At 47.2% G+C, this 24,474-nt stretch overlaps 1 protein-coding gene across 2 annotated transcripts; it reads right to left on the bottom strand.

Annotated features, from left to right (window-relative positions):
- Positions 1-353: 353 nt before the first annotated feature.
- On the bottom strand, positions 354-24,233 carry DNASE1L3 (deoxyribonuclease 1L3). Of its 2 annotated transcripts, XM_080995433.1 has the most exons (10): positions 23,522-24,233; positions 21,661-21,809; positions 20,032-20,120; positions 16,570-16,658; positions 14,844-14,927; positions 13,515-13,627; positions 11,090-11,202; positions 10,219-10,376; positions 8,148-8,244; positions 354-660 (listed from the first exon to the last, which is right to left on the bottom strand). In XM_080995433.1, exons 4-10 carry the CDS (start codon positions 16,635-16,637, stop codon positions 550-552), a joined length of 744 nt encoding a protein of 247 aa, XP_080851559.1. In that variant the 5' UTR covers positions 16,638-16,658; positions 20,032-20,120; positions 21,661-21,809; positions 23,522-24,233; the 3' UTR covers positions 354-549. The 2 variants fall into 2 exon arrangements, with proteins under 2 accessions (XP_080851559.1, XP_080851558.1); XM_080995432.1 differs by lacking the exons at positions 21,661-21,809; positions 23,522-24,233 and adding an exon at positions 20,381-20,818.
- Positions 24,234-24,474: the final 241 nt, after the last annotated feature.

A 24,474-nucleotide genomic window follows, 5' to 3' on the forward strand; every position in this document is an offset into this window, starting at 1 on the left:
TTTTATTTTGGTAACCTTTGGAGTTCCACCTAAATCAACAATTTCACATTTCTCTAACTTCAGAGAAGTAATGTGACGTGTGTGTGTGTGTGTGTGTGTGTGTGTGTGTGTGTGCGCCCGTGTGCATGCACCCACCTACAAGATTGGAGTCAGTCAATGGCAAAAAGTGTGTTTCTGTAGCTTCTTTCTGAGTTCTTGATTGTAAAATATCTTTGGCCAGAAGACCAAAGTTGGGAACAGGCAGAGATGCCGAACAACTCTGAACAAATTGTTTCACCAAACAACCCCTGCTGAAGACATTGCTAAGGCATTCAGATTGCCTCACTGCGTTTGTCTTTCAGGTTACGGCAAAGTTAATTTTAGCTCATTTATTTTATTTAACCTTGAATGCTTTTAACAATAAAAATAGTTTCGGTTTGCATATTTTTGGTGAAATAGGCCATATGGGAGGCCGACATACATCAAGGAAAAGGTCAAAAACTAAACCCACTCTTTTCTTGTGAATATACATCCAATTTCTTTTCTCTTCGGAGAACAGCAGTCTCTTGTCTAGCCCTGTTGCAAGAGGCGCCTACGATTGCTTGCTCTTGCTCGTCTTGGGGAATGTCTGCTGGCTCTCAGCTGGAACTCTACTGGAAAGTGATCGCTCACTGCTAAAGCCTGCAGAGTAAGGGACACAATAGGTGGATTAATTGGACACCCTGTCCCTTGCATACAAATATTTAAAAGCCATACTATGTTGAGTAATTGCCATTTGTTGCTATATGAAGCCACACAAAGATAGCCCCTAAGTGAGGTGCATAGCCCTTATTCCAGGGAAGCCACCAATAAATCTGGCTGCTATGCTTTCAAACATCCAAAGCCAAATTGCTCAGGAAGGCTATGTGTCATGGGCTCAGGGGCTGAGCCACAGGGGAAGGAGGAGATGGAGAGCGAAGGGGAACAATCTGAGGGGAGCTCAGGAGGGTATGCCAGTGATCAGAGAGATTCCATGAGTCTCTCCAGCGAATCAGAGGATTCCCAGAAGGGGGCCCCCAGAGGCAGGGCAAGGGGGGCCAGTGGGGAGTCTCCAAGCGGCAGCTGGAAATCAGGGGTAGCTTCCCCACCAGAGCGTAGCGGGGGGGGGGAAAGAATCCCAAGGATTAAAACAAGAGCCTCCTGCAGGAGGAGAGAGTGAGGCTGGACTGACCACGCCTCCATCAGAGAGTGGGGGGGCGGAGGGAAGAGCAGGTCCGGCCAGCCTCCCTGAAGGAGAAAGCAGTGAGGGGAGCAGTGTAGCCGTTAGGAGGAAAGTAGGCGGCTGGGCGGGCGCGCCAAGTTCAAATGTGGAGGCGCGCGGGCCAGCAGAAAACCCGGATTGGGAGCCAGGTCCTAAAGCCCGCCGGAAGGGTGGGGAGGAGTCAGAAGAATCCGCCTCCGAAGAAAGTAGGAAGGAGGTAACCCCAGAGGACAGGAGGACCCGGAGGAGAAAGGAGCAGAAGGAGGAGAGGAAGAGGTGGAGCAAAGCTCGGGTCTTGAACTGGTGTAGGGGAGGGGAGGAGTCAGACGGAGCTTCGCCGGTCTAAGGACTCAGACGTAGCGCTGCGCGCCACGGATGTCAAACCAACAATGAACCACAATAAAGACTTTTGTTTATAAAGAGCAACTGGCGTTGGTCCTCTGTGAGCTAGGACCTGAGGCAGCGCTGACACTATGGATGCATCTGTCCGACAAGAACACATATGGAATATGCAACCAACCTGAGAGCTCTACTACATTACAGCACAGGGAATAGATCGTGAATACTGCAGCACAATGCACTGTGTTAGTGTGGGTTTCCCCATGTCACATTAGCCTTCTTCGGGGAAACTTCTTGTGCATTCTGCCAATATGTGAGAAGGCTGTGCTGAGTAGTCCTGACCATGACATCACACCCTAGATCCATGCTTGCCATCTGTACATCCTTCCAGTGACATAGCATGGGTTGCCAGTGTCTGGGGCAAGGCAAGTATCCTTGGCACTGCCTGCCAATAGGCTGGAGTGAAGGGGCAATAGCTTGGCAGCCAACCCAAGTGGCAGCGATGGCCAAGGGAGAGTGGTCATGTTTCTAAAGCCCATGCAGAAGGCGCCCTAGCAACCAGCCATAGCTCAAATCCTCTCCGCAGCCCATCCACATGAACATTGGGAGATATTCTGTGTTAGCAGGAGGGTCCACTATTTATTTTTTATTAATATTTTTATTTCCTTTTGAAATTTTGTGCCCCTAAGAATTTTGCACCCAGGGTAAGTGCCCCGTGGCTCCGCCCACACTACGCCCCTGTGCCCTGCACAATCAGGATTCTAGATGCACATGGGCTCCATTGCGTGTGTAGCAGCCTGCACAAAGTCTCCCTCCCTGCAGACACTCCTGCTGTGTGTGCATAGGAACATAGGATAAGACCACTGGTCTTTGTAACTCAGCATTGTCCCCACTGACTGGCAGTGGCTCTCCAGGTTCAGGACAAGAGTCCCCCCTAGTCCTTCTTGGACAGCTCAGTTGGTTAAAGCATGGTGCCGATAATGCCAAGGTTGCAAGTTTGATCCCCGTATAGGACAGCTGCATTGCAAGGGGTTGGACTATAATAATAATAATAATAATAATAATAATAATAATTTATTATTTATACCCCGCCCATCTGGCTGGGTTTCCCCAGCCACTCTGGGCGGCTTCCAAAAGAATATTAAAATACTATGATACATCAAACATTAAAAGCTTCCCTAAAGAGGGCTGCCTTCAGATGTCTTCTAAAAGTCTGGTAGTTGTTGTTCTCTTTGACATCTGGTGGGAGGGCGTTCCACAGGGAGGGCGCCACTACCGAGAAGGCCCTCTGCCTGGTTCCCTGTAACTTGGCTTCTCGCAGTGAGGGAACCGCCAGAAGGCCCTCGGTGCTGGACCTCAGTGTCCGGGTAGAACGATGGAGGTGGAGACGCTCCTTCAGGTATACTGGACCGAGGCCGTTTAGGGCTTTAAAGGTCAGCACCAACACTTTGAATTGTGCTCGGAAACGTACTGGGAGCCAATGTAGGTCTTTCAAGACCGGTGTTATATGGTCTCGGCGGCTGTTCCCAGTCACCAGTCTGGCTGCTGCATTCTGGATTAGTTGTAGTTTCCGGGTCACCTTCAAAGGTAGCCCCACGTAGAGCGCATTGCAGTAGTCCAAGCGGGAGATAACCAGAGCATGCACCACTCTGGCGAGGCAGTCCGCGGGCAGATAGGGTCTCAACCTACGTACCAGATGGAGCTGGTACACAGCTGCCCTGGACACGGATTTAACCTGTGCCTCCATGGACAGCTGTGAGTCCAAAATGACTCCCAGGCTGCGCACCTGGTCCTTCAGGGGCACGGTTACCCCATTCAGGACCAGGGAATCCCCCACACCTGCCCGCCTCCTGTCCCCCAGAAACAGTACTTCTGTCTTGTCAGGATTCAACCTCAATCTGTTTGCCGCCATCCATCCTCCAACCGCCTCCAGACACTCACACAGGACCTTCACCGCCTTCACTGGTTCTGATTTAAAGGAGAGGTAGAGCTGGGTGTCATCTGCATACTGATGAACACCCAGTCCAAACCCCCTGATGATCTCTCCCAGCGGCTTCATATAGATATTAAAAAGCATGGGGGAGAGGACAGAACCCTGAGGCACCCCACAAGTGAGAGCCCAAGGGTCTGAACACTCATCCCCCACCACCACTTTCTGAACACGGCCCAGGAGGAAGGAGCGGAACCACTGTATGACAGTGCCCCCAGCTCCCAGCCCCTCAAGACGGTCCAGAAGGATGTTATGGTCGATGGTATCAAACGCCGCTGAGAGATCCAGCAGAACTAGGAAACAGCTCTCACCTTTGTCCCTAGCCCGCCGGAGATCATCAACCAGTGCGACCAAGGCAGTTTCAGTCCCGTGATGAGGCCTGAATCCCGATTGGAAGGGATCCAAATGGTCCGCTTCTTCCAGGCGTGCCTGGAGTTGTTCAGCAACCACTCGCTCAATCACCTTGCCCAAGAATGGAAGATTTGAGACTGGGCGATAGTTGGCCATCGTGGCCGCATCTAAAGATGGTTTTTTAAGAAGCGGTTTAATAACCGCCTCTTTCAGCGGGTCTGGGAAGGCTCCCTCACGGAGGGAAGCATTCACCACCCCACGAAGCCCATCGCCCAGCCCTTCCCGGCTAGCTTTTATAAGCCAGGATGGGCAAGGATCAAGGAGACAGGTGGTTGGTTTCACTCGTCCAAGCAGCCTGTCCACATCCTCGGAGGTAACAGATTGGAATTGATCCCACACAATTTGACTAGACAGGACTCTAGCACTCCCCCGCCCCGGCCCTGCTCCCACGGTGGCGTCTACCTCTTCCCGAATCTGAGCGACTTTATCTGCAAAAAACTTTGCAAAATCATTGCAGGAGATCATGTGGCCCGTATTGGGCCCCGATGTAGCAGGTGGTTCCGCTAAATTGCGGACCACCTGAAAAAGTCTCCTGCTGCTGTTTTCTGCAGATGCAATAGAGGCGGCGAAGAAAGCCTTCTTCGCCGTCGCTACCGCCACTTGGTAGGCTCGACACTGAGCTCTAACCTGTGTCCGGTCAGCTTCAGAATGGGTCATCCGCCACCGGCGCTCTAGCCGTCTCAACGATTGTTTCATTGCCCTCAGATTCGTGGAAAACCACGGGGCCATCCGGGCTCCATGCAATCGGAGAGGGCGCTTCGGAGCCAAACAGTCAATAGCCCTGGTTAACTCCACATTCCAGCGGGCCACCAGGGAATCAGCTGAAAGGCCATCAACATGGGATAAAGCATCCCCTACCGCTCTCTGGAAACCATTTGGATCCATTAAGTGGCGGGGGCGGACCATCCGAATCGGTCCCACCTCCCTGCAGAGGGGAAGGGTCGCGGAGAAGTCAAGTTGCACCAGGAAGTGGTCTGACCATGGCACTTCTTTTGTTTCGCTTTTACTTAGTGTCAGAACACCAACATCCATGGAGGTAAACACCAGGTCCAAGGCATGTCCGTGGCTATGGGTTGGGCCAAACTTATTCAGGGACAGCCCCATGGAGGCCATGCTTTCCACGAAGTCCCGAGCGGCCCCTTGTAAGGTCGTGTCGGCATGGATGTTAAAATCCCCTAGGACAACCAAACTAGGTGTCTCCAGGAGAACATCCGCCACGACCTGAAGCAGCTCGGGCAGGGAATCCTTGGTGCAGCGGGGAGGTCGGTACACCAAAAGGAATCCTGTACTGCCCCTATTGCCCAACTTCCAGAACATGCACTCAGAGAACTGGGTCTTCCCAATAGGATGCCTGGTGCAAACTAATGACTTCCTAAAAATCACTGCAACCCCCCCTCCCCGCCCACAGGGCCTGGGTTGCTGTGCGTAAGAGAAACCTGGTGGACAAGCAGCGGCAAGAACAGGCCCACCTGCTTCATCCAACCAAGTCTCTGTTACACAAGCCAGGTCAAATCCTCCATCCATGATCACGTCATGGATGGCAGTGGTCTTATGAATCATTGACCTGGCATTGCACAGCAGCACCTTCAGGCTATGTGGGTATCCCTTGCTGATTCTAGTATCCGTCCGGACAGGACCAGACCCGGAGGCAGGGATAGTCCTCAGACAACGACTAAACCTGCCTCCTCTGTAATGACATGGTCTGGTCTTAGCGTAACTCCTCCTCCTACCCGTGATCACTGAGATCGGTTGTCCCAGCGCATCCCCCTCCGTGGAACATACCCCAGCCATTTTGTTGGCTGGGACCCACTCCCCGGCAGCCCTGACCCTTCCCCTTAAGAACAAAATAAGACCTTAAAACAATAAAAAACCCCAGAAAACAAAAAACAATACAAATGAAAAACTATAAAAATTACAAATCCATTAAAATCAAACAAATTCCCAACTAAACATCCATCCCACCCCCATCCCCGTCCCCGCATATACAAAAAAATGAAAGGAAAAGGAACATTTTAAAACAAACTCTGCGCCCCTCCGGATCCCCCTGGGTCGCAGCAGCAGTGACAACAACCGTCCCTGTGAGGCCTGTCAGGCCCCGCCCTGGGCCAGGTGGTGAGTGGCAGGAAGGAGCAGGGCCCTCAGACACCCACACAGGAGAGTCCTCCTGGGCAGCAGAACGCAGCAGTCCCTGTGAGTCCTTCAGGCCCCGCCCCGGGCCAGATGGTGAGTGGCAGGAAGGAGCAGGGCCCTCAGACACCCACACAGGAGAGTCCTCCTGGGCAGCAGAGCGCAGCAGTCCCTGTGAGTCCTTCAGGCCCCGCCCCGGGCCAGATGGTGAGTGGCAGGAAGGAGCAGGGCCCTCAGACACCCACACAGGAGAGTCCTCCTGGGCAGCAGAGCGCAGCAGTCCCTGTGAGTCCTTCAGGCCCCGCCCCAGGCCAGATGGTGAGTGGCAGGAAGGAGCAGGGCCCTCAGACACCCACACAGGAGAGTCCTCCTGGGCAGCAGAGCGCAGCAGTCCCTGTGAGTCCTTCAGGCCCCGCCCTGGGCCAGGTGGTGAGTGGCAGGAAGGAGCAGGGCCCTCAGACACCCACACAGGAGAGTCCTCCTGGGCAGCAGAGCGCAGCAGTCCCTGTGAGTCCTTCAGGCCCCGCCCCGGGCCAGATGGTGAGTGGCAGGAAGGAGCAGGGCCCTCAGACACCCACACAGGAGAGTCCTCCTGGGCAGCAGAGCGCAGCAGTCCCTGTGAGTCCTTCAGGCCCCGCCCCGGGCCAGATGGTGAGTGGCAGGAAGGAGCAGGGCCCTCAGACACCCACACAGGAGAGTCCTCCTGGGCAGCAGAGCGCAGCAGTCCTTGTGAGGCCTCAGGCCCCGCCCCGGGCCAGATGGTGAGTGGCAGGAAGGAGCAGGGCCCTCAGACACTCACACAGGAGAGTCCTCCTGGGCAGCAGAACGCAGCAGTCCTTGTGAGGCCTCAGGCCCCGCCCCGGGCCAGATGGTGAGTGGCAGGAAGGAGCAGGGCCCTCAGACACCCACACAGGAGAGTCCTCCTGGGCAGCAGAGCGCAGCAGTCCCTGTGAGTCCTTCAGGCCCCGCCCTGGGCCAGATGGTGAGTGGCAGGAAGGAGCAGGGCCCTCAGACACTCACACAGGAGAGTCCTAGATGATCCTCAGGGCTTTTCCCAATTCTATAGTTCTGTGATTCTATAATTATATGATCCTGGGCCCCTCTGCATGCATAGCAGATGCTATGCCACTGAGCTCTATCTCCTCCCAGGGACACTAGGGGGGAGGGGCTAGTTGGAGTGCCCTATCAGTGGCAGGACTCGCTGACAGAGCACATGGGCCATGTCACGGCTAAAAATTGGCCGCTGTTTCTTTAATGCTAAAAGGACTAAGTCAGCATGAGTCAGCGGCCTACAATGACTCATGCAACCTTTCACCTAATTGTACCTGTATATACAGAGTGGTCAATGTTAGTGTTGGGTGTGGGTTGGTTGGATGGTAGAAAGCTGGTTGCGTTTGGTGTGTGTAAAAAGCTGTCGATCTCGATTGTGGTTGGAGAAGATGACTTTTTAAGAATAAAAGCAGCAATACTCTGCAAGAATACTCTTTCTCAAAGACTCTTTTGTGCCAACTAAGGTCTGAGGATTAGGTAAAGGAGTAAAAAAGGAGGTCAGAACCTTTTCTTTTTCAAACACTGGCAGGCCATTCATCTAAAGACTGCCAAAGTACAGCTCTAAAGTGGCGTATTTTGTTATCAGCTCACGGTTTAGCCACTGATGCAGCTGCAGGTACTACATAAATCATGTTCTTGGCTCCTCAGTCATTGGAGTTGTGTTACTCCAGCTGTTTACGCAGCATGATCCACACAGGTCTCTGATTTGCGTAGACAAACACAGTGGGGGATAAAGTGATGGAAGTATGTTGGCTGTACACATGGCACACACCTGTCTATCTGTGCAGATGGGCCTGCAATTCTGTTATGTGATTCCCTATATTTCTCAGCTCATGGTTCTTCCTGCTTCTCTGTTCTACCTGCTTGTTTCCCCTCGACTGGCTGCCTGCCTCTCTCACTGGTCTGCTGCCCCAGTTTTGACGCAGCGCAGCTGTGGACTCAAGCCCCGGCAGATGCAGGATGAGAATGCAAAAACACTCCGCTTGTGTACTATTCCTGTCTTACACAAACCTGTGCTTCAGTCATCGAAAAGGCCCTCTGAAAATCAAAGATGCCGGCTGAGTCTGGCACAACAGCATTTATGAGTTTATCCCCACGGAGTACAATCCTGTAAGAGGCGAAAACAATACCACTGGGTGTTAGCCTGCTGTGCAGGAGGAGAATACATATGCTGCTGTCAGAAAGAAAAGGTGAGCAGGGAGCATGGTGGGTTTTGATAGCAGAAAGATGAATTTGCAGCCGACCCAGAGGCAAGGCAAGGAAAACTCCAGCAATTAAGCTGATCCACAAATAGCTTGTCTCTTAGTTGCTATTTCATCTTTCCGTGGGTGGTAGAGGACGATGGAAAATGGCAATTTAAGTGCCTCAATAGTGCATCAGTTTCCATTAGTCAAAGATAGGAAAAACAAAAGAATAACCAATTAAAATTATCCCAAACGTAGTGGGTTCTCAAGTATTTCTGGCTGAACTGCACAGATACAGGTAAGCTTTAGTGCTTGTTATTAGGACTGCTTCTGATATTGTTGTTCTGGTGTAAGGTCTTACTTGGTAAGTCAAAATTCTGAGAAGCATGACGGTTAGCCAGCTGCGTATCTCAGATCATGGATGGAGAACCTCAGGCCCAGGGGGGAGCAAAAAGGCCCCCCTCCAGCCTCTCTATCTTGGCCTTGAGACTCTCGCCAATTCACCACTGCTTAGGAATGCATTTACTAACCCAATGATACCAGCCTTTTTCTCTATCTAGTTCTGCAACGTGAAGTCCTCTGGAGATCTTCAGGGATTGAATGTTTGCTCTCAGCTGGGTGAAGTTCATTCCACTGCAGGTAGGCTGCCACAGGGATACCCACCCACCCACCTGACACATTTGTGCAGTTCTTTGTGCAAAAAACAACCAGAGAAGAGCTTCCCCAAGTGATTTCTCTCTTTCTCCCAAACTGCCCGTCCTCACACGACTATGTTCAGACATCACTAATCATCCTGGCACTACCTGATGCACAGTGCTGGGAAAGGAGGCTGGATTGTGACTCAGAAGCACACTCCTATCTAACACAGCGCTTGCTTGCCAGCTGTTTCGGGAACAAGGGAGGGAGGTGATCTTGCCAAGGGTAACAGCGTGGGCAGAAGGAGGGAAAGTGCTGTGCCAACAGCAGGGAATGAGCTCATCGTGAGTATCAGTATGTTCAGGTGATTATCCTGGCAGACTTCATGGAGGTCAAAAGTTTTCTGTCTGGAAATCAACCAAAGGGCTTGCACAGGGAGGAAGACAACGTGCAACCCAGGAATGCACAAAAGATGCAATTAACTTGCCCTTACTGCCTCTCACTGGGGGATTACAGTGGTGGCTAACCTGCTTCCCTGCATCTCCGGATCACTGATGCAACATTTTGACTCTTTTGTAGACTTTTAAATATTTCAGAATGGTTTCAGTTGTTCATTCTTTTTTTCTTGCATAGCGCAGTAGGATGTGCAAGAATGATGGAATATAATGAATTAAACAAAACATGTGCAACAAGGCAGGTATGAAGTATGAGGAGGTGGCCTTCAAGTTCACACAGTAGTACATATAAGAACATAAGACGAGAGCGCAGGATCAGGCCAATGGCCCTTTTAGCCCAGCATCATGTTCTCAGTGTAGCCACCTAGATACCTGTGGGAAATCTTGCTTAGAGAACAAGATGCTGGACTCTGATAGGTTTTTGGCAGGGCTCTTACGTTCCAGTGTATGTTCTTAAGAAATAACGGAGCAGTGGACGCTAGATTGTGGCTTTCCTGGACTAGAGCAGATTGGCCAGTCTCCAGCTGCCTAGGCCCATTTCTTGCACTTGTCACAGATTGGTTATTTATAGATTAATAGCTAGATGTGGTGTCACACAGGTAAGAGACCAAATATGCAATAATTTATCCATGCATAGATAGCCCAGGTGCACATTTCCCCCCTCACAATATTAACGACCTGTTGTAAATCAACATGCATTTTGTTAAGGTAACCAGCACAGTTCTTCTAACACTGCAGATAATAGGTAGCTCAGCAGAGGCTGTAGATGGGAGGGTTTCATAAGTCAGCTCTAAAAGCAGCTGTTACCTGTCATAGGGGCAGCGGGTGCTGGCTTTCACCGTCGTGTCAGTTTTGTCATCAATCAGCCAAACAAATTCAGTGTGATTTCTCAGTCTGATATTCTTCCAGTGTTTCTTGGCAACATAGCCACAGCCAGCGTTGAAGTCTCCCATGAAGATGAAATTCTACAAGGTGGGGCAGGAGATTGTGAAAAGACAAATTTGAAGAGACAGGACTGCAGAAAGCAGGGCAGAAAGGTATGACAACCTCCTCCTCCACTTTTTAATATTGGGAAAGTAAAGTGATCTATTTTGAGCTTCTTAGCAAAGGCGCCCTATCATGGCAGCAGGCGCACCCAGATCAGACTGGCTCACAGAGTCACTGATGAATTTCCCTGCGTGTGCCAACCACATATGAGAATTATCTCAATAGATCTTCAGGTGCAAAGAGATCTATGGGGAGTATCAGAGAAATGGAAAAGGAGGAAGTTAAAGGTGTGTGATTATGAGGAAGAGGGAGAGATAAAATTCTGAAATGACTTCATTCATTAGTACAGATGGCAGGCAGTAGTAATCCTGTCTCCAGGAACATAGCTGGGCTGCTCAGAACAACCAAGCCACACTTTGACTAGGAGCTTTAGGAGAAGGGCAGTAGCTCAGTGGTAAAGCCTTTGCTTAGCATGTGGAAGATCACAATCCCTGGTCTCTAGGTAGGGCTGAGAGAGACCCCCCATCTGAAATCCTGGACAGCACCTGCCAGTCAACACAGAGAATGCTGAGCAAGATGGACCATTGGTCTGACTCAGCAGAAGGCAGCTTTCTAAGTTCCGATGTTCACAGGGGTGGGGTGATATTCAGCACAACTTTAGCACAAATGCACCAAGGAAACAGCGACTGACCTCAGACTTCAAACGTTGTCTTACATCTAAGTACACGTCATAGAGTTCATCAATTTCCCGAACAGCCATTTCAGGTGTTGTGTGCAGAGGGATTATCACAAATTCCCTGACCACTTAAGAAGCAAACATTAAAAATTAAGATGATCAGCATTTCCAAAACTCACTCCCATCATGGTTAGAAAAACTGACAGATCTAATATGTTTATTAGGTATATTGCCTTTTAAAGGTCATGGATATTGGAGGGTCTTGAGTTAAGCTCATGTGGCACCTGAGCCTACCAAAACATAACAGTCTTTGTCTTTCTAAAAACAAAACAACCCCCATTGTCCAGCTTTCTTCCAGTATCAAGTACATTAAAGTTTTTTAATTATATAAGAAGTTTGATTGTTAGGGCCCAGATTGGTTTCCAGATCTTAGCAGGCCCATTTTGCCTCTGATTCTGCTTAGCATCAATTCTCATGCTACACTTTTGTACATACAAATCTACACCTCCTGAATAGCTCCTTCCTTCCTTCCTCTTGGTCTGTATACCCATTACTGGCTTAAAATGCAGCTAGGTTGCTCTTTTTCTCAATTAAGATCAAAGCTGGTTTTGTGGAAAACACACCAAAAGACAGCACAGTGGTACCTCTAGTTACAAACTTAATTCATTCCGGAGGTCCGTTCTTAACTTGAAACTGTTCTTAACTAGAGGCGTGCTTTCGCTAATGGGGCCTCTTGCTGCCGCTGTGCCACCGGCACACAATTTCCGTTCTTATCCTGGGGCAAAGTTCTCAACTCGAGGTAACTCTTCCAGGTTAGCGGAGTTTGTTAACCTGAAGCGTTTGTAACCTGAGGTGCTTGTAACTCGAGGTACCACTGTATTGCATAAGAAAGGAACAGCTAGATACAGGATAGGCATGGTTTGTGGCTAACACAATGTGTACCCTACTTCCCAAACCAGTGATGGGAGTGCACTGGGTGCAGAGTAAAAGGGAGTATTTACACAGTTTTGGACTCTGCACTTCCTTTAAAGATCTGAGTGGGTTACAGATGCTTTGAGGTGGCCTTCCATACAGCTATGTGCTCAGACCCAAGAACCACTTAGCATCTGCAGTGGAACTGCTCTCACCAGCATGTGGTCTTTTTTCCATTCAAGAATGTGTGTTGGGAATCCTATCCTTATATCCAATTTGAAAACTGGGATGAAAAAGGACATCTAGATGTTGACATGTTAGCATTGCAAAATATGCATATTCCCAGGCCTGGATCAAGGGGAGGGGAAGGGGGCACATGCCCTGGGCAGCAGGTTGGGGTAGCGGCAAAACAGCATCCTGCCCTGCGGCACAGGAGAAAAAGGACAGGGGTACACAACGGCCTCGGTACATGTTTGGTGACTCCTTATGGTCTGGCAGGCTGCTGCTGATTAGAAAGGCCCATCTCTTTGCCTGCCCCAGGAAGAGGAAGGTGAGAAGTGGCTGTGGGACAGGACATGAACCGGCAGGCTTTATTCTCTTAGTGGGAGACAACAGGGACAAACGCTTTCCCCCCTTCCTTGTTGTCCCACTGCCATCACTACCACCACTGAGAGACGGAAGCCTGCATGGGACATAAAGGGGGGAAAGATTTTCTCTCATTGTGTCCAGTCCCCTGTTGGTGCCATCGAGAGAAGGAAGCCTGTGCCTCCATCGTCCTCTCAGTGATGGTGGTGGAGACTACATGAAGCTGCAAGAGAAGGGGTGGTGGCACTGCAGACTTTTGCCCCCTCCAGCAAAATTTGTAGACCCAGCCCTGCACATTATTGTATGGACCTTTAAGCCTCAACATATTAATGAGAATTAGAATTCAACCATTTAAATCATGTGCCACACTGCATTCCTCTTGCTACTTACTACCCTATCTTCAGATGTTTTCTATGTGCAGCTATCTAGCTCTAGGACATTAATCACGCTTAGAAGCCTAGCTGCTATGCAGTGCTGGAAAACGTTGAAGTCAACAGATCTCATTGCAAAGTGCTTGGAGTTTTACAGTCTTGACTTATTTAATGTTTAGGACCTTAATTAAATTTGGCACAAATAAGTCAACGTGCGGCGAGTTCTGGATTATGCTTGTGGTTCTACAAAAGGCTGCAATCAAGGGTGGATTAATCATGAAGTTAAAGAAGCTGCAGAGTAACCTCAGCCAAATTGGGATTGAAGAGTGCTCTGTGGCTCACAGAATCCCATGAAGGCCCATAATCCATTTCCACTCCTGAAGCTAAGCAGGCCTGGCCCCATAAGCTGCCTAGACAGCAGGCCCTACATTAAGGCTTGCCATTCGGAGCTCATCAGTAGAGTCTAAAATAAAGATCTGGGGCTTCCCTAGTGCTCATCCTTTTCCTGTATCTCTGCTTGTGGGTTATGAAACACGCAGGAGGAGGATAGTGCATGCTCAGCAATGTCTCACCAGTTTTTGGAGAAGAGAACCAGACAACATAAGGCTCCCTGGAAAGTGCATCTTCGTCATCAGGCTGCAGATCGGGATACTGATAGATTTGCTTCACTGACACCATTTTTGATCTGAAGTGTGAATTAACATACAGACAGAATATCAGCTCTATCAAATAGTTTAGACCTTTTAAAAAAAATGTATAGGCTGACTTTCTGTCCCAAGATCCACAAGGTAGCTAATAAGACTACAATCAACAATGAAAATGCCGCAAAAAAGCAAGCTAGTTTTCATAATCTCAAATTTTCTGGCTCAGTAATACAACTACCTGAAGCTATGAAATCCTTTCATGTTCTGCTGTATAAGTGGGGTGAAAATGCATTTCAGGAACAGAAAATCATGTGTTCAGAGTTATGTGGTGGTGGTTGTTTTTTGTTTTGTTTTTACAGAAGCATCAACCCACCACAGTCCTAAAAGACGGAAGCATGTATATATGAGAAATGTTCAGAGCTTAATGCTTGGATGCCATGAAGCCAGTGAGATGCTGTGAGAGGGCAATATAAAAGAAAAAGTGATGAAACAAGGGGATGTTAGTGCAGATCAGGGTTAGCCAATGTGGTGTCCTCAAGATGTTGTACGACGACTCCCATCGTTGCTGACCACTGACCATGCTGCCTGGGAGCTGATGGGAGCTGAAGTCCAACGTCTGGAGGCTACCCTTGGTGAGGATACTTAAAGTAGTTTTGCAAGTTAGTTTTTTGCTTATTCATTAAAAAAGGCAAATGGGAGATACTAGTCTTTGGATCCAATAACATCCATATATCTGAAAGAAATATGAATACTGCTTCTGTACAGTGAGTAGCACTGGAAGAAATCCTTGTTTGACCAATGGGCCACCATGGTCAATGGTCAATAAGGCCATCACTTCCAGGGTGCTCTATAGGCATTTTCCCAAGGGGAAGGAAGGGTTGTTTTGCTGGTTTCAGTGTGGGAGTCTCTTGCAAAATCCAATGCTTTCAAGTCATGTGTGAATGCGCCAATAGCACTGTGAGCACAAATCATCACGAATGTGCAATAAAAAGGGTGTCTGGAGAGGCCCCCAATATTACAGCTAGTATAACCACTCCCAAGTCTGCCAAGCCAATCTAGATGCCCCAGAGGAGTCTTTTATTCTTATTTATTACCCAGTATCATCAGAGAGTACAGAGTGTAATAAGTATACAAAAGACAGGTCCCTTGCCCCAAGAGATATACAATCTAAACTGGGAATTGAAGGCTAATGCACCAGCTTATTTCCCTGCAGTTTCCAAAGAATGCCACAAGCAGAAAGTTGCAAAATGCACTTACCTGTAGAAAAAAGCATATTGTTCCTTATAGGTCCTTCTTCCTAACCGATTGCTGACCACATAACTGTACTTTTCTTGCGAGTGACTGGAGAAAAATGATTATTTTTTATATATTTGAAAGAATACACAGGAAACACACACAGCATTGTGAAACACAAACAGTGGCCAATGCTTCTGGCTCTGGCATGTGGAGGAGCTCACTGCTTAACTATCTGAGCAAAATCCCCTTTCTGCCCTGAAACAGTCCATCCCAAGGTTCTCCTGCTCTGCTAGGTGGGATGGTCTGCAGCGTGGATAATGTTTCTGGGGGGAATATCATACCATAGGGAAGGGGAACCAGTAGTCCTCCAGATGTTGTTGGACGCCATATTCCATCAGCCCCAGCCACCATGGCCAATGGTCAGGGATGATGGGAGTTGTCTAAGAAGACCCACAGGTTCCCCATCTCTGGCAGAGAAAGAGGGCTAGTGCAGTGATTTCCCAAACAATGTGTCATGAGGGGGCCTGAAGTGTGAGTTAAGGAATTAATCCACCATATTGGAGGCATCCACCATGGCATGCTTGAAAAGGGGAGGCCTCCTTCAGAATTGATTCTCCTCTCCTCTGCCATAGTTGGTCACCTCCCGAGGCCTACATGCCAGAAGGGGCCTACTTGCCCTTCTCTTCCTACTCCTAGCTTTTGCTACTTAGAAACATTGAAAGCTGCCTTTCAATGAAATCAGTGTTGTCCTCATTGACCGGCAGTGGTTCTCAGGGGTTTATAGCAGGGAATATTCCCAGCCAAAGGTGTCATGGGCTTTGAAGATGCTTGAACTCAGAGCGAAAGAGAGAAAAGCTCTAAGAGGAAGGCATGCTTGGCAAACCCTCACCATGATCAACTCCTGCCCGGAAACCTATGTCCCCACTGTGGAAGGATATGTGGATCCAGAATTGGCCTCCACAGTCACTTAAGGATTCACTGTTAAAACCATGTTTATGGAAGACAATCTTACTCGGCTACGAGTAATTGCTAAAGAAGAAGATCCTCAGCCCTAACTAGTGTACAAATGAATTTTATTATTATGGTCACAGACCAGTTCCGGCTCACTTACAATCAGGAAAATCATAAAACACAACTGGTGATGTCAATTTGAGTCACACAACTCAAATTGATTCACTTTTTTGTTGTATATACACCTCAACAAAGTTTGAGAGTGTGGTGATCTGTCGTGGAGCAACCCTATTGAAGAAGACAACAGTGGCTATCCAGACCTAGTTGCTGGTTGTGAAGGGGCCTTCCATGACAGTTCAAGCTTCAGGGCCCTAAAATTGTAGGTCCTCCACTGGGTGTCACATCCTGTTTAGTCACCTGAGGTGAAACAGGAAGCTGGTGCCACCGCTGCCAGTCTCCCTTACTTGGGTCGTGCAGCAGTGCCCATGAAGCTGCGGTGGATTCTGAAGAGATCTCGTGAGATCTCACCAGAAACTACCACTGCTTCGCCACCATTAGTGGGGGTGGTGGGGTGGGGAGTCTCTGGGGGTGCTGCCTTGTAGCACTCTACCACCAAAGGAGGCTGCCTCATCCTGCCTCATGGGCCACCAGACCCTAATGAACAGCGATGGCAGTAGCAAGGAGGTGGGCCAGCTGTGAAGTGGGCCCACTGAATGCTTTTTGCCCAAGACCCCAACTCCAAAAAACCCTTGATCTGACCCTGCATATTTTAATAAATTTGACATTCACATCTTACCCATTCAATTTCTCTAAGAGGAAGGGGCATAGCCTGTTGCTGTTGTCTTTTATTTCCATCAGTAGCATGATGTCACACTGAGAAATAACCTGCAGGAGGAAAGAAAGAACATTCTTAAGAATGCTTTATTTGACACACTTGGAATTCCCAGAATGAACAGGCTTTGCATGCCTCCTGAACATTTCACCTATCAGAAATGGGCTTCAAAAAAATTCCTGGTCTTTCAGCTCCTGTACTAGAGAGCTCCTGAGTCAGAGGGAAGACAGAAGCAAAATTCTGAGAGTAGCAGCAATATTCTGGAAGCACTCTCACTAAGTTCAGTCCAAACACATCTATCCTTTTCCAAATCCATACTATGAAAAAGATCTGTTTCTGCAAGTTTGAAACAAACTGTCTGTGTATGGCGCTGATTAGCTGATCCCTCAGTGATTTTGCTCCCCCATTTTCCAGAGTACTTTTGTGCAAATCCTCCCAACTCTTCTTTAAAAAGGTGGATAAATGTGGGAACAGTTATGTGGTACATGGAAAAGAAAGTTTAGAAAGTGTACAGCCCATCTGCAGCCCACTGTTCTTGATAGATGAAGGGATTTAGAGAGAGGCAAAGCCAATTAATGTCTTGTGTATTCTAGAATTCCAGATATCTCAAAGCTAGTGGCAGAGGCAGTATTTGATTTGCTGGTATTCACATCTGTTGTGAAGCCATGGAAAATAATGGGTGGAAGACTATATAAATACTGTGAGACTATCCTTTAAGAAATGGGATGATGTTCCAAGAGATTGAAAGGATTGCGTAAGTGAAAATTCTAAAGTGTCTTAAGGTACACAGACAGGTTCATGCCTCTGTACTCTGTATTCATTAGCAGCAAACCAATAAAAGAATACAATTATGATTTATATTATATTACATCAACTATTAAATTTCTATCTCACATCCCTCCCAAATGAGCTCTGGGTGACAACCAAAGAAACCCCTGGCAAAACGATGCAATTAAAAATGAATAAAGACCTATTAAAACAGTTCAAAACATTAAGAACATCTAAAAACATTGTCACAATTTCATTCATTTATTCAAACAATATATAGGCTGCTCTTCGAAGCAGAACTTCAAGGTGGCTTACACAGTAAAAGCTTTTTAAAAACAACACCCCACCTCAAAAATATAAACACAAGATGATATCGACAAAATGCCCCAACACTAAATGAGGCGGCAATAAGCTGAGATGGGTTTCTTATGGGGAGAGTTCAGCTATACAGGCACTCAGCTGAGGTGCCCAAACCTTCTCTCTTTCTTGCAGAAACAACCAAAGTGAGATGGAGTCTTTTGGCAAAATATTTGGAGAATGAAGTCTACCAGGTCAGGTGCAACCAGACTGCCAGGGAGCTTCTTTGAAACATTTGAAAACACCCTTTATTTGGCTTGTTATCACATTAAAACAGCACATGGTGGCTAGTGTCCCGGATATAGACTGAAGTGGAGTGGGGGAGTCCCAGTTTAATATGCTGCTCCACAATACAGTGGTACCTCGGGTTACATACGCTTCAGGTTACAGACTCCGCTAACCCAGAAATAGTACCTCGGGTTAAGAACTTTGCTTCAGGATGAGAACAGAAATCGTGCAGCGGTGGCACGGCAGCAGCAGCAGCAGCAGCAGCAGCAGCAGCAGCGGGAGGCCCCATTAGCTAAAGTGGTACCTCAGGTTAAGGACTGTTTCAGGTTAAGAACAGACCTCCAGAACGAATTAAGTTCTTAACCCAAGGTACCACTGTAAAACTTACTGGCTGAACTTGGGACAGTCACTATCTCTCAGCCTAACATACCTAAAGAATTGGTATGAGGATAAAAATTGCTTTATGGCTAGCTCAATCTTTTCTGCTATGTTCCTCTACTGCTGTTTTGATGTTGTGCTATATGCTGTGTTTCTGCTGCTTTATCAATATGCATTTTGCAAGGACATCATGTTGTCTTTAATATTATTTTATTGTCCTCTTGTGTGATTGCAAGCCACCTTGTGATTCCCCCCCCCCCCCCAATGAAAAGACAGGACATGAATAAAATAAGTCTGCAACCCAATGCCCTTGTACCTGGGGAATAGGCCGCATTGAACTCAGTGGAACTCCTGAATAGACATAGAAAGTACATATAAAGTTGAAACATTGACAAAGATATTGTAGGGGATGAGGAGAGAGACACCCCTGTCCATGTTCCTGAGCTCTTTGGAGGGAGGGGAAACATTAAATATAGAGTCAGGGAAGAATAATGCATTTAGCTTAAAAGCAAGCCCTGGAATCAATCAACCTATCTTAGACATGTTCATTAACTTCAATGGGTCTACTCTGAGTAAACTTGTGCATGTTCCAGTATGAAGCTATTGGCAGGCTTCATTTGGGGAAGGATGATGGTCCATGACAGAGGACTGTGGAAAGTCTCCAGATCAACCCCCAGCATCTCCAAGTAGGGCTGGGATTCCTCTCTAAAATCCTGGAGATCCTCTCTCAGTCAGACAATACTAAACTGGCTGGACCAATTACCTGTCTCAGTATATGGCAGCTTTCTGTGTTCCTATGTTTAAAGGACAAACTATAGCTGTAATGGTGGCAGAAGATCCATAGAGGCATCTGAATTGTTGACTTGAATTTAGCATTCATGTATTGTGTGCTGAATCACTGGTTTAAAGCCACTCAGCCAAATTAGCATTTTGGGCCACTTTTTAAAAATAAAATAAAATTACAGAAATGAGTCTGCAAGCAGATACAGAAATAGTCATGTCACGAAACGCTGCGTGTGCCCTCATTTTGTCACTGTCAAACAAAATACTTGAAGTTCATAATTTGCTGGGAGACGAAGGATTCAGAACAGCAGTTGCATTTGTACGTCTTCTTGTAGACTTTAGAAGCACTAAATGACTTCAAGCAGAGCTCGTTGCAATGCAAAGGTGATGTATTGTTCTTGTTTACAAGCATCCGATGCACAGGTTTCTGAATGGCACCAAAGTGCTTAAATCACTCAGAAGGTGTTCATAATACAATCACTTTTGTCTGCAAGGGTCCAACTTATTTTGTGATTGTAATTTCTCCTTAATGAGACCAGAGTACTTCATAGTGGAGATTAAACAAATTAAGCATGCTAGTAACGAAGCAACGTCTGATGAGACTATAGATGAGAAGGGGACAATTTTTCTTGCCCATCAAAATGTTCCCATAATCCCTCATGTTCATCTGCAACAGCATTCAGCATTGTATTTCTGCTAGATTTAATGTGTAAATAAATCTTGCTGAACATATGGCTTCAGGTCTGCAAATTGATTCTTCCGCTGTTAGGAACACAGCAGATTTATTAATGCTCAGCCATTCATTAGCAGGACTTGGCTGTGTGAAGATAAAATACCCTGAAAGATGAGCTAGATAAAATGTCCCTCCGTTCAGCTGAGTATTTATTTAATCCCGTAGAGCGAACAACATACCTCTACAATGACGTCCAAGATTTCTGGTCTTGTTCGCTTGGCTTCTCCAAATGACCTCACGTTGAAAGAGCAGATTTTAAGGCTCAGAGCTGCGTGAAAAGAGAAAAGCAGAAGCAGAGAAACGCACAACATCTTTTCAAACCTGGGCCAAAAGAAAACGCAGTGAGGTGTCCTTCTGTCACTCAGCACTTGGTCTGCAAAAACCAGTGGAATTTAGCTCTTTATATTTCATGATTCCTATGCAAATTAAGGTGCATGTCACTGGCTTCTTCCACAGATCATCAACTTCTCTATTTTTGGGACTAACATCTGTTGCTGAGGAACTCAACTTTTTGCCATAGGGGATTACCTGAATTTAGAGCCAACTTCCACAATTGACTAGGCTTCTTCTTGAACCTCATGGGAGAATACAAAACTGAAGTTTGTTCCGAGTTCCTTATTTACGGAAACGTTCACAGCAAAGTTTGATAAGAAGACTTAATAAGGAACTGGTTGATGTGCTCTTGCACCTCATAAGAAATGCTGACCCACCCCATATTTTGTGTGTGCGTGTCTGCTTTCAGGTCCACAACAATTCTCTGCTATCAAAACTGTTGGTTTGCCACAACGCTCTTAAACACATGATGACCCCCCCAGATGATGATTGCAGATAAGGGAGTGGGAATGTGCACCCCAACTAAGATTTTGGAGCAATCCACATCTCTATAAAAGTTTCCCCTATGACATGGTACCCAACTGTACCTAATCTAATGCTTTAAAAGGGATCCAGTTCTCCTCTACTGTCCAGTCAGCAAGAAGGGAAGAAATGGGTTTTTCTTTTTACAATATTAGGTATTATGTGGTTTTATATCTTGATTTTATTCTGTGAACTGCCCTGAGACCCCAGGTATGGGGCGGTATATAAATTCAATAAATAAATTCAAATTCAATAAATGAATTAATGATAATAAATTATTAATTAAATAATTATTAAATAAATGAGTCCCTTTGTCTCCATCCCCCTCCCGGAACCCTTTTTGCCTGGATTAGCAGAGGAGAGGGAGTGAACAATCAGGGCAATGGGACGGAGCAGTGATGCAAACTTGGTAACACCACTACTCCCACTCTTAAGAGGACCTCCAGAGAGGACTATGGAAAATCCCTAGCATGAAACCAGAGGCATGCCTAGGCTTCTTTGCACCCTTGGCAAGGAGATGTATTGGCAGCTCTGAAGCCAGGAGAGACCATGGAGCAGAAACTCAAAATTTCACTCTTCTAATAGTGCCACTGGCCAACTGGGGAGGAGCCCCCGCAGTACTGCAGTGATGGTCCATGCCAGCAACCTCATTTGCCAAGGGGCCCAGAGGAGCCTGTGTGCCTTGCCCCGCTGCCCAGAGCAAAGGAGGAGTGGCCCGGAGAGCGTGCAGATGGGTGGGCAGACTCCTAGCAAGAGTGGAGAGTCACAATTCTCGCACACCCCCCAGGGTGGGAGCCAACCTCGCCAGCCCCTAGCTATACCCCTGCATGAAACACCCTCCAGAATGACATGCAAGAGGTTTGTGAGCTAGGGCAAGTGTCTGTGTCCTTTCCACACTCATGGCTAGATCTATAGACCCCCAAAGGGGAAATGGTAAAGAAGGGGTGGCGAACCTGTAGACCTCCGGATGATGTTGGACTACAACTCCCATCATTCGTGCCAATCCCTGAATATGCTACCTGGGACTGATGAGATAGATAGGCTTCGGGCCTAATCCAGCAGGGCCCTTTTTCTGTGAGTGTTTGTCCCCGAAACAGAAATCCTGAGAAGGAAAGAAAAAGTAGAGAAGCCCAAAGCCACATGAGGGAAACTCAGAGCAGAAGTGGGAAGTCAACAGGGAATTTCCAAGGGCAACAGCTGCTAGTTCTCTAGCCACCTGGCAATTATTCTGATGATCCTTTCCAAGGCAGAGAGGAAGTCTGGGGGGAGAGATAAGAGAAATGTGGCGCAGATTGCTTCTCTAGCAACAGCTAAACAGGAAGGGGGTAGGGATCTTCTGGAGATAGGCTGCTCAGGGGGTGGGGGAATGGGGGACGTTCAAGAAAATGCCCATTTGGTGAATTCTGAACTGGCACCCCAGCTCCAGTTCTATATTTTGCTGTACACTGCAAATGCAAATGAGCAGCGGCTCTGGAAGGTTTTCATCAGTTCCATTTAGGTGGCAAATCTTAGTCTTCCAAAATAGCTCTGGGGTCAAGGCACAAGCAACAATGAAAGCACAGATGTGAGTGTTCCAGGACTAGACAAATAGAGGGAGATGGGAGCATACGTGACAAAAGGAAAGCACAAAACATAACAAGTGGTACTTCAGCCTGGGAGAAATATGAAGGCAGAGCGACATGAACTTTAAATGGAAATTTGGTGTGTGTGGGGAGAAGACTGTGGAATACAAAATATGCCGCATTCCATCGGATATTTTTAATTTGTATCTCACCCTTGGATACTAATGATCGTTTTACTACTATTTTTTATTTAGTTGCTAACATAAATAATAATAATAATAATGACATATCAATGCATCAGAAGTTGGCAGGCGTAACAGAGCATTGTTCTTGGCTTAATAAACCTGGGCTTATTCCTTTTGCTCAGTGCCTGGCACTTTATGAGACTGGTTGCATTGTCAATAAGTGGATTCAAGCAAACTTCCCTTGTCCCTAGCATATACGTGCATGTGTGTGTCTGTAGGCTTTTGTAGTCCCAATTGATCTCCTGACCTGTTTTAATTACAGTACTCGTGTTGTTTTAATGGGACTGTTTGATTACATCTTTTAATTATGGGTTTTTATAGTTTAACGTTACTGTAATTGGTTTCTATGCTTGGAAACTACTTAAAAGCTTATTTTGGTATTAAGTGGCATGTGCATTTATTATTACTATTAACAGAAATAAAACAAATTGTCAGGGACACCCCCCCAAAAAATTATATTATTGTTGGCATCTGTCTGTCTTGGGAGACAAAGGATGAGTGAGCCTTCAAGGGTGATGTCAGACGGTGGAGAGTTACAGCAGCTGCTGTGGCTGTAGATAGCAATATGGGAGAGAAATGTTTTGTTGCAGCCGGGGCAGATGAAGGCATCCTAAGCATAGAACTATCCTGGTACCAACTTTGCAGGAGGGGAAAAAACCACCACCATCATCAAAGTCCACTCTGAAGATGAGTTGGCCTGGGGAACGGGAGTCTAAGGAACCTATGGAACAGCTTGGGGTTGGCTGAATCTATACTTACTGTCCTAATTTACAAGGGGCAATCACTGGTTGGCTTCAAGCTAATAATGTTTGCTGTCAAAAGTCTGGAAGCAATAACATTATTGCACCTTAGATCAATAATGGAGAACAAGTAGTCCCCCCAATTTCATTGGACCATCAGTCTCCAGTGTCATAGTCCTGTGCTGCCAGCCATGGTGGAGCTCAGTGGAGGGAGAAGCCAGCCAACCAGCTGAGTCTCAGGGAGGGATTGGGTAAGTACCCAAGTGCCTGGAGGTAGAGTCTCCAGGTTCAGTCCAGTCCTAAGGTCCGGAATATCTCAGTTCACATAGTCAGACAACCCAGGAGTCAAGAAAGCCCAGGGTCCAAGGTCACGGGAAGCAAGAAGCAGCAAGGTCTGGCCAGGAATGACACATGTTTCCAACAACTGACTGAGGCTGGAAATCCAGCTTAAGAAAGCTGGAGCCAGCTGGTTCTCATTCGGAGCAAGAAGGTTGATCGTCAGCAGGTGTCACTTTGCCTTCTGCTCCTTCAGGCTGCTGCTCAGCAGGTGAAGCTGCCCATGACACCCAGCCTGCATGGCCAAAGCCAGAACCCTTCCATGTGTCCTTTCTATTGTGCGTCCATTGTGATTGTGCTCATGATGCTATTGGTGGGGTCACATGAAATTCCACTTTGCAAAAGTTTTGGAGTGATCACACTGCTTCGTTTCCAATCAGTGCATATCCTGCTGAAATCCCAATGTTCTGATTTCTTTTTGTCCTTTTTTCGTGTTGTAGCTCCTCCGGCAGCAATATGTGGCAGCATGGGGAAATCCACCTCAAATGCACTCTAATTGTGCTATGACTTTATTGCAGGATACATCCACCATAAAACATCCATCTGAGATGATGGAGTCCAACCACATCCCTGCCTTGTTTGCCGATTTGGACCACGTAGCAAACAGTCAGTTAGCAACCCTCTTCTGAAATCTGGGACTAATAAGAAGTCAAGTTTTCTAGGACATGATAAATACCATGTTCTTACCATCTGAAGGTGCATCATCCAAAAATGGATGGGTGTTTGCAAACGCACACATGAAAACCTGGCCACAGTCACGTGTGCCCTTTTATCCCCCTTATTACAATTTCAGCAATACGTGTAACTACTTAATTATCACATGGTGACCTAATTAAAATTAATTTGAAACTCCCATCCTGGATCAAAATGTGTGAAATGTCAGT

The sequence above is a fragment of the Podarcis pityusensis genome (genome assembly GCF_964106645.2).
Source record: "Podarcis pityusensis genome assembly, chromosome: 2".
Classification (NCBI taxonomy): domain Eukaryota; kingdom Metazoa; phylum Chordata; class Lepidosauria; order Squamata; family Lacertidae; genus Podarcis; species Podarcis pityusensis.